Source organism: Carettochelys insculpta, chromosome 5, assembly GCF_033958435.1.
Source record: "Carettochelys insculpta isolate YL-2023 chromosome 5, ASM3395843v1, whole genome shotgun sequence".
In the NCBI taxonomy this organism is placed as follows: domain Eukaryota; kingdom Metazoa; phylum Chordata; order Testudines; family Carettochelyidae; genus Carettochelys; species Carettochelys insculpta.
Window position 1 is genome coordinate 77,141,491 of NC_134141.1, and position 11,032 is coordinate 77,152,522.

The window sequence follows — 11,032 nt, forward strand, 5'->3', positions numbered from 1 at the left end:
GGTTTAGGGACACCCATACGTGGGGTTTCATCCTTGACTATCTTGGCTAACAATCTCAATAAACTTAGCTAATTCTTTTTGAACCTGGTAAGACGTCAGTATAGCATTCTCTGTCAAGCAGTTTCACAGGCTGACTGTGAGTTGCGTGAAGAAGTATTTCAAGTTTGTTTTAAAACTTACACCTATTAATGTTATTGGGTGACCATTAGATCTTGTGTTATGTGAGGGCTGAATAAGATTTCCTTTTTCACCTTCTGCACAGCAGTCATGATTTCATAGATTCTGTCATATGCTCCCTTAATCATTTCTTTTCTGAACTGAACAGTCACAGTCTTTTTAATCTTTCTTCGTGCAGAAGGAATTCTATGCCCATAATCGTTTTGGTTATCCTTCTCTGAACTTTTTTACAATATTAATATATCTTTTTTAGATGGGTTGACCAGAACTGCATGCAGTATTCAAGGTCTGAGAGTACTATGGATTTATATAGTGGCATTATATTTTCTGTTTTATTATCTGTCCCTTTCAAAAGGTTCCTAACATTTTGTTAGGTTTTTTGACTATCACTGAACATTGAGCAGATGTTTTCGAAAACGGTCCCCAGTAACTCCAATATCTTTGTGTGGAGTGATAACAGCTAAGTAAAGCCCTGTCATTTGTGTGTGTGTGTGTAGCTGGGATTATGTTTTTCCATATGCATTACTTTGCATTTATGAACACACACTTAACTTTCATTGTTAGTTTTGTATTGTCCACAAACTTTGCTACCTTCCTGTTTACTCCTTTTCCCAGATCATTTAGGAATGTGTTGAAGAGCACAGTTTCCAATACAAATCATTGGGGACCATTGCTATTTATCTGTCTCCACTGTGAAAACTGACCATTTATTCCTACCCTTTATTTTGTAACTTTTAACCAGTTACTGATCCAGGAGAGGACCTTCCCTCTTATCCAGTGACTGCTTACATAGCTTAAGAGTCATTGGTGAGGGACCTTGACAAAGATTTTCTGAAAGTCCAGGTACACTATATTGATTGATTCAGCCTTGTCTGCTTGTTTGCTGACAGTCTCAGAGAATTCAGATAGATTGGTGAGGCACTATTTCACTTTACAAAAATTGAATTGACTCTTCATCAACACACTGTGCTTTTCTGTGAGCCTGATAATTCAGCTCTATACAATAATTTCAACCAATTTGTTGCATTATCTGACTACTAATTGATGTTTGGTAATTGTATAGAATTCTTTAAAAATAAATAATAATTTTCTTTTGCCCTTTATTGTTTTAGAAACTTACTGTGTTTTTTGACAAGCAAATAGAATATTAGTCTAGCTCGATGTTGTATATTTTTAGGAAGCTAAAATAAGCATTTATGTGAAATAAACATTGATATTTTATCCATTTACATATAAAGGCAAAATCAGGAAATTAGCCCATGCTGAATTAGGTGAAAAGCACCTGTATCGTTTTACAATGAAGAAATCAGATCTGTCCTTCATATAACTGCAGTCTCACATCTTGAATTCCAAGTCTTACTCACACTGGCTATCTATATCCATGCATATTCAGCTATTATCACTTATAATGAACCACATTGCTTATAACTCACAAAGTTTTGACTAATGAAGACTAAAACTGGTTCCTGAACCTCTGTGTCAATAGTAACGTACATTAGAGTACAATAATGTCAGCTGTATTTCTCAAGAGTTGCACTCTTTCAGAAACTTGCTGCTTATGGATATTGTAACATATAATATATGTTGTAGGTGGAGAGATATAGATCAGTGTGTAATCTCTGTAGACAAATCATGGGTCTATAGAGCAGGCACTACCACACCAAAGCTCTAGGTCCCAACACCTGATATTTTGAGGAACTTCAGATTCAGAGCCTACTTTTGTGTCCACTGCCACTGCTAGTCTAAAATATTTATCAAACTGACATCCTGCTCCCTCAAGCAAAGAGAGGTACCCCTGAGGGGGTACAAGATTGAATCCACAGGCAGATGCAAAAAAAAGAAAAACCAAACAAAACAGGAAAATACTTTTATTTCATACTTGATTTTTTTTATTGAGGTCTCTGCTAAAGGTAGAATATTTCATTGAGGGCTTGTCTTCACTTCCTTGAAGATTGACCTGGTTAGGGTCAATCTTCTAGAGTTCAATTTTGGTGAAGATGTGCAAAATTGATCTCTCTGGTGTCGGCAGTCAACCCCTGTACTCCTTGCTATCATGAGGAGTAAGGGAGGTCGACAGGAGAAACACTCCCATTGACCTTCCTCAGTGAAGACAGTCACATAAGTTGATTTCCGGTACATTGATTCCAGCTACACAATTACCATAGCTAGAATTACATATCTGAAATCAACTTTCAGGTCTCGTGTAGACCTGCCCTCAGTAAAGTAGAAATTACCATATCTGAAATTAACAATTTTCTACACACATTTAACACATAGTTCCAAAACTCAATGGAAAGTATGTGGTTTGCCTTCAGAATGTCTTTGGGAGTGTGTGAGGGATGGAGTTACACACCTCACTGCACTTTTTAAAATATTTCTATCAAATAAGCCCTGCAACGTGCTTCCAGGGAGAATACAGTTGCAAATTTTGACAAACCGTTCTAAATGGATGCAGGATAGATGAAAGCAATCATTGTTGGAGCACTTTGTTCTGTCTTTGTTGTCTAGCAATAGCCATCCATTATTAAACATTGTGACAATTAGTCATAAAAACATCTGATATAATTTCAGTCAAGAAGCTGAATCTTTTCAAGTAGAAATCTGCCAAAATGAGACAAAATACTGTTTTGTCTTTCAGTGGAGCTACAGTAGATGTTTCCCAAGAACAATCTCCCCAAATACCTCACCGTTAAGGCCCTTGAAATTATGTGCCGGGGGACTCTAATTTCAGCCTGATTGGTGGACCTAAACACAAACTGTGCCTCAAAATATAGTGAGAATTACACACCAAGAAAGATGCTTCTAAGATGCATACATTTAAGAGAAAATTCAGTTTTGGCCAGTAGATGGTGCTTTTGTACAGAACGTTTTTCAAAAGTGAGTGATATCATTTCTCCCTTATTTTATATTGATTTTTCCCTATTTTCTCTCCCTCCTACACATTGCAGCTTAACACTTTCTCTAACCTGTTCGTACAAATACACAAACAAAAATAAACTTAGAATATGCATTTAGTGATCTACATTCCTTCCTTCCTTCCTTCCTTCCAACAATAACATAATCAGAACTATTGCTTTTGTTGGTATTTATGACACTCTTTGTTTGAGTTGAGTGTGCCCACATCCGAGCAGTGTATTCCCCTGACACCCTCAGTTACATTTCAACTAAAAGGCTCTGGAAGCTTATTGACTAAAAGACAGAAATCATAGTTTGAATTTAGGATTCTTAAATCTGTTGCATAAACTAATACATCAATTGTAACCTACCTAGTACATTTTTAAAATAGTGATCCCTTTCAAAGTTAAGCTAAATTGAAGTATTTTAATTTTTGAAGTTAAAAAACCTACATAGTCTGCATTATCTTGACATTGTTACTGTTCAATGAGAATTACAGTAAAAATGATTTTGTACATATGAACTAAGCTGATCGATTGCAACAGAAATTCCTTCTTCCTTTATAACGTCCATGCGTGCATACAGAAACCTATAGATACGGATCAACAATTTGTTAAGGGAGGAAAGAAATGATAGGAGTAATGGTCAGTTTTCAGTGGAGGGGTTAAACAGTGAGGTCCCCAAGGGGTCTGTTCTGAGTCCAGTGCTGTTCAACATATCTATAAATGACCTAGAGAAAGACAAACAAAATTTGCAAATGATAAAAACTACTCAAGAGAGCAAGGTCCAAAACTGACTCCGAAGAGTTACAAAAGGATCACACAAAACGAGTGACTGGGCAGCAAAATGGCAGATGAAATTCATTGTTGATGAATGCACAATAAATGTACATTGCAAAACAACTATTCATGCAAAATGATGATGTTGAAATTAGCTGTTACCACTCAGAAAGAGATCTTGGAGTCACTGTGGATAGTTCTCTGAAAACATCTGTTCCGTGTGCAGCAGCAATCCAAAAAGCTCACAGAATAGGAACCATTAAGAAGGGGATAAAAAGAAAATATCATAATGCCACTATACAAATCCATTTTATTCTGACACCTTGAATAGTGCCTAGCATTCTGATTGACCCATATGGAAAAAAGTCATATTAGAATCAGCAGAAATACAGCAAAGGGCACCAAAAAACTGGGAGTGGTCATCTTAGAAAAGAAATGATTATGGGGGACATAAGAGACATAAAGTCATGACTAATGTGGAGAAAGTGAATAAGACAGTGTTATTTACTTCTTTCTATAGCAAGAACTGAGGTCATTCGATGAAATTAATAAGCAGCAGGTTTAAAACAAACTTGAAGTACTTCTTCATACAATGCACAGTGAATCTGTGGGGATATTGAAAAGTCCATAAGCATAACTTGTTTCAAAACAGCATTAGCTAAATTCCTGGAGGAAAGGCCCATTTTTGATGATTAGCTAAGATGAGTACAGGTGCAGCCCCGTGCTCGGGGCATCCCTAAACTTCTGACTGCCAGATACTGGGACTGGACAATAAGAAAGGTTGCTTAATAATTGCCCTCTTCTGTTCATTCCCTCTGAAGCATGTAGCCCTGGACACTGCAATAAGACAGAATGCTAGGCTAGATACACCACTGAGCTGATCCAGTAATGCTATGCTTATGGGAGGGACAGCTTAGTGGTTAGAGCATCACTGGCTTTGTAAACCCAGGGTTGTTGGCTCAGTCCTTGAGGGAGCCTGTCAAAGATCTGGGGCAGATTAGATTTGATTTAAAAAAATCTGTCAGGGATGGTAATAGGTTCTGCTTTGAGTGCAGTGGATTGGACTCAAGGTCCCTTCCAGTTCTCGAACATGGCTCTATGTTCTAGTATTCATCCATTATAAAGAATATGGTATTGGTTTCAGCAGTACAAAGGCTCAGCATTCAAAATTTATCCTAGCACTTTCTCAAAAAGCCCACTTCCTTTCTAGGGTATACCAGGGAACCATACAAGAGGATCACGTCTGTTGTGATGCCTCCCTCACCTATCACTGGGTCTCTCTGGCATGCACTGTTATCCATGAGTCTTTAAACTGATATTTTGGACAAGTGTTTGCACGTTTCTGGGGGCTCCATGCCTCCTCAGTCTGTAACTGGGTTTCCTTTCCTCCTACAGAGCTTGCACTAGCACTCATTTATCTCAGAGTACAAATCTCTCCCTGCCTTCTACTCAAAGCCTCAACATCAAGTCAGAACCTGTTTCTCCTCCTAGAGACCGTACCACCACACCCTCGAGATACCCACAGCACACGCGCCACGAGGCGGGGAGATCTCCTGTTGACAGCTTAAGCAGCTGTAGCAGCTCATATGATGGAAGCGACAGAGAGGATCATCGGAACGAATTCCACTCCCCCCTTGGACTCACCAGACCTTCGCCGGACGAAAGGGAAAGCCCCTCTGTCAAGCGCATGCGGCTCTCTGAAGGATGGGCAACATGATAACATTATTACCTATTAGTTTTTTTTCTTGCAGTGTGTGTGTGCTATACCTTAAAGAGGGTGGGGGGGTCGATATGCATTATATGTGCTGTGTGTGGAAAAAAAAAAGTCAGGTACTCTGTTTTGTAAAAGTACTTTTAAATTGCCTCAGTGATACAGTATAAGGATAAACAGAAATGCTGAGATAAGCTTAGCACTTGAGTTGTACAACAGAACACTTTGTACAAAATAGATTTTAAGGCTAACTTCTTTTCACTGTTGTGCTCCCTTGCAAAATGTATGTTACAATAGATAGTGTCATGTTGCAGGTTCAACGTTATTTACATGTAAATAGACAAAAGGAAACATTTGCCAGAAAGTGGCAGACTTTACTGAGAGAGAAAGCAGCTGTTATGCAACATATAGAAAATGTACAGATGTTTTGACAGACCCAGCAATGGGTGGCCATGACTAAATGTTAGAAAGAGACTGGGTCACCTAACCGTACCTAAAATGCTCACAAACATGCAGGCATATCATTGGAGTATGGCACTCAGTTAAAAGGATCAAAGACATGCAAAAGTGGACCATACTTGTAAAAATGTCGAAGGTGAGGGTTAACATATTTAATTTTTAAAATTCTGGGTCTGCATCACTTATTAAATAAAAAATATAAAAATATGTACATTACATTTTGCTTATTTTCATATTAAAAAGTAAGACAGAGTTTGCAAAGCATTTGTGGCTTTTTGTAGTTTCCTTAAGCCAAAATGTGTTTTTTTCCTTGATAGCTTCGCTAATGTTTTAAACAGTCCTGAAGAAAACAGAGGACTTTTTGTATAGAAAGCACTACCCTAAGCCATGAAGAACTCCATGCTTTGCTAACCAAGATAACTGTTTTCTCTTTGCAGAAGTTTTGTTTTTGAAATGTGTATTTCTAATTATATAAAATATTAAGAATCTTTTAAAAAATCTGTGAAATTAACATGCTTGTGTATAGCTTTCTAATATATATAATAATTATGGTAATAGCAAAAGTTTTTGTTATCTTAATAGTGGGGGGGATTATATATGTGCAGTTGCACATTTAAGTAACTATTTTCCTTTGGTTTTCTTTTACTCTGCATTCGTTTTACAGATTCAGCTGTCAAAAGACTAATCTGTAAAAGGTTAGATTTTACCCAAGATGTAACAGCCTAAATCATTTTAATGTAACAGTTACAAACCATTGGGTGAACCGAGATCCATTGTATATACTGATTAGTTCTTTCATGCTGTTTTGTGCATTGCAACAAGTTCAGGGCCCTGATATTACTTGTGTCCTGCGTATCTTGTAGTTTTCCACAATTAAATGACAAAGTGGCATAACGTGGCCCTTTCTCATAAATTAAATGAAGCTGATATTCTATCTGCTAGAATTGGATGTGCATCTCTTAAGGCTACCAGGTATATGAGTACTGGTGAAGAGCTCCACAAGTAGTGGAGAAAGGCGTCAAAAGTGAGGAGTTGGCACAGAAACACAAGTCACTGAGTTTTAGAAATCTTCGCGAGATTTAGGGTGCTCAATAAATAAAACATTCAAAAGCAAATTTATCTTGTCCAACCCATCCTTAGTCAGCAGGTCATCATAATTGTCAGAGCCCTTTTGGGTCACCTTATCACACAGAGGGAATGTTGTTGAACAACATCTCCGGTATATTTCACCCAAACAGGTTTTGGTCGAGGCATTCTCCCATTCTCCTGTCATGTATTTTTCTTTAACCAAAATAGTTTAGGCAGAAGGAATATCCCATTTGTTTTGGTTCTCTTCATCCCTCATGTACTATTACAGGAAAATGGTGGAATATGGGGTTTCTAGTTCAGTGTTCATATTGGGTGGGGTTGTTTTGTTGGGTTTTTTTAAGCTATTCCCTTTTAAGATTTTAGTGCCATTGTACAACTGGTAGTGTCTCTTCCTTTCAAGAGTATTTCTGTCTCCCACTCAAATTCATTGACACAGCAAGGAATGTAGTAGCTTCAATAGCTGTCTAAGTAACAACAGGGAGGGTTTATGTTAAGGAAAACATTCTCTCCATTTCCCATCAATACAGTCAGTTGCTATTCACTGCTCATTGATAAAGTCTACCTCTGTGTGGTAGCAAATGGGGTATAGTGTGCATTGTGCATTATGATTTGGGCTCCTCCTTTATGTGTAACCAAATTACAAATGCACACTTGACCGTGCTCAGGCTAGTGCATTCCTATGTACTTGCGTTGCTCTCTAGGCAGAATAGCATGTTATTAGTGCATCCATCCTGTCTCATAGTGCAATCTGTGAGATAAGAAAAATATATGTGTGCATAACCAAAAGTAAGACTAGGGCCCAGAATCAATTTTTAAAACACAAAACTTGTTCGAAATAAATTTCCTCACCATAAAATTAACCTGCTTTCATACTGTTAGTCTGACATTTTTAAACTTTAATGTGTCTAAAATATGCAAATATATCACAAATGTACCTTGCCATTTCAGAAAACTTCAGTTTCTCAGTATTGTTAGTAGTCACTTGTCAGGGGGCAAGGGAGTCAGTCTGTTGAAATATGAAGAATAGCCATATGAATACAATTTGCCTCAGCAACACAAGAAAAAGGAAATTTGAGATTCTAAGACAGTAACGATATAATGTGTTACCTTAAGTGACCAGCAGAAAGTAGCATGAAAGGTATTGCCGTGGCAATTTTTAGTAATTCTGACCATGGTTTTATATACACACAAATAGAATCACGTGAAAATGGATGCCAGTCGTCCCTTTTGTTCCTGCTACTGAGCTCAACTAAAGTATAGTGGCAAGATAGTGGGGAACAATGCCTATTTGTAAACTGATCCAATTAAGAGAAGCACAACTTTGATTGTGAAGTAACTTTCTGTAAACTTTAACTGTCTACTTTTACCTGTTCCTTTATCTGTAACTTACCACATATTGTGTTTGCAAAGGTAATTTTGGTTTATTGTGTGATTCCTTTGTATTTAAGGAGTTTGGGGCAGAGCCCTAAAAGAGTATTAACATTTACTTTACATTAATCCATGCTATATAATGTTTTAGGCAACATTCTTAATTGCAAGTTCAATACTTTAAGTGGCATGTGTTACATCTCCAAGTATTGTTGTAGCCAAACTCATCTTTATTTCTAAAGGTGATTTTCAGTTAGCCCAATTTCTGGCAATGATGATATGATATGCACAGTTGCACAATGTGTATATTGTGTGCATTGTTGTCTTTCACAATGGAGCTTTTATCGTTTCAGTGTTTTTCAAAAAATTTGTTTTATAACAAAATGGCTTATATTTTTCCCAAAAGTGGAATTTAATGGTTCTTAATGAATAATATAAAAATATCTGTTGTTCTCAGATCTTTTTCAGGTAAAGCTAAAGCAAGAATAAAACAACTCAGTATACTGTTTTCAAGAATGTCAATCCTTTTGTATTGTATGTATTACCCTATATACCCATTTTTTAACTATAGATGTACCAAGGTTGTTTTGTTTTCTTTTTCCTCTCTTTCTCTTAGAAAGTAAATGCTTTGTAATATTTTAAAAGCCACTTGAAACCTCAATAAAGGCTGTTGCCTAAACATGGCATATTTCATCTGTTCCTGTTTATGCCATCTGCTGTGATGTCATCACTTATCTGGCATTAATTTCCTGCCACTACAGATCTCTGGAAGGACTGATGGAACATTGGTGTCTGTTAGAATGCTTCAGACTGTAGATGTAATACAAGGCTTTTGTTAATATATTTTAACCAAAGATGTGGAGCAATCCAAGCTTTGAGCCAAACCTTCTGCTCAAAATTCTCCATTTGATTATTTTCATAATCAGGTGTTGCATTTTCCCTTCCCTGCTCATACCTCAGACTGATCCATACCTCAGTTTGATTCAAAGAGGTCAGTTCAACGACAAATAAAAAATGCAGTACCTGTGTGCTCTGTGGAGTAAATAATGTAAACCCTGAGTTACCTTAGGCATTATACTTGGATTGCTTCAGATTGTTTGTTGTATCCTTTTATTTTTCATGCTGCTTCTTCTTTTTTTGGGAATTTGTTCCTCATTAAACAATGGTAATTAAAAGTAGAATTGTAAACGGGACATACGAGCATTTGCAACAAGTATTACAATAGAGGCTCACAGCGGCATAAGCTGGACTTTGTCGCCACTAGATGACAAGATGTTATAACTAAGTTAAACCACATCTGTGTATCTCAAGGGACTTAATTCAGCTGTCTGTAGTGAACAAAAATGGGAAAATTTCACAAGTTTCTCCTGCTGGAAATAAGGTATAATTTGTATTTTGCAGACAAATCAGTAAAGTTACTGGCTTTCTTAGTGATACAGTGTCTGTGGTGCATTCTTTATTGATTGCATGATGTTTGTTGTTTAGTTACATGCCAATGTAGCACTTTTTTAAAACAGCAACAAACAACTGCAACTGCTACCAGTGTTTTCTGTATTTGATTCCTCAATGGCATAAAATATTAATTACAAATCTATATAATTACAGAGGCCTCTTCACCAAGCTATCTCAGTGCCTCACAAATGCTAATGAATTTACCTTCGCATTATCTATATGAGGCAAAGAAGTTAGCATCCCCCCTCCCACCTTTACAGATAGGCATCTGAAGCAGAGAGGGCTTTAAGGCCACACTCTGATACTGGTAATCATTTGGGGTGAAATCCTGTCTCTGTGAGGTCAGCATGATCTGGATTTCACCCACTGAGTATAGTTCCTTACTCAGCATTCAACCTTTTGATTTTAATGGGACCACTCGTGGAGTTGGTGCTATTTAGTTTGTATCAGATAATCTGAATTTGGCCCCCTAAAAGACTTGCCCAAGATTAAATCACTTTGATTTTTTGATTGCTAGCCCAATGTTTTAACAAGACTATCCTCTATGTCGGAGGTCAGCAACCTTTCTGAAGTGGAGTGCCGAAATTTTACCTTTTGACCTCTATGTACGGTCGGAGTGCTGGTGATACTTATTAAAGTTACTAAGGCTATATCTACTTGGCACCCTAATCTTGAAATAATTACATAGCTTATTTTGAGTAGCTATCGAAATGGGCGCTATTTCAAGGCATCCCTGTACTCCTTGTGCCATGAAGTGTACAGGAATGCCAGAATAGCACGTGCCTTATCTCAAAAACTGTTTCAAGACAACGGGTGCATTTCTTAGATGCGGACAGATATTTCGGGATACCTCTGTATCCCAGGATAATGCCTGCCATGTAGACACAGCCTAATAGCCCCACCTACAGCAGCTTTCTTAATAAATAAATGAAGAGGCAGAGTTTTACCATTTCAGTGGTAGTTGGTAGCAATAGCTGGTCTTTTGTTAATCTGCCAGCAGCATGGCTGTAAGCAAGCTCCTGGCTGTCTGAGGGAGGAGGGGTAGGGCTCGCTTGCCACTCTTGGCACCTGTGCTGAGGGTTGCTGACCCCTGCTCTGTATG

At 37.6% G+C, this 11,032-nt stretch overlaps 1 protein-coding gene across 12 annotated transcripts in view; it reads left to right on the top strand.

Moving 5' to 3' along the window:
• The window catches only part of MEF2C (myocyte enhancer factor 2C), a 159,710-nt gene extending 150,548 nt beyond the window's left edge, over positions 1-9,162 (top strand). For 8 of the 12 annotated variants that reach the window (XM_074995350.1, XM_074995347.1, XM_074995348.1 and 5 more), the window contains one exon: positions 5,247-9,162. In XM_074995350.1, coding sequence (XP_074851451.1) covers positions 5,247-5,568 — 322 coding nt within the window. In that variant the 3' untranslated portion in view covers positions 5,569-9,162. The remainder of the gene's footprint in view (positions 1-5,246) is intronic. The other 4 variants (XM_074995355.1, XM_074995351.1, XM_074995353.1 and 1 more) reach the window with 1 other exon arrangement.
• The last annotated feature ends 1,870 nt before the right edge of the window (positions 9,163-11,032 follow it).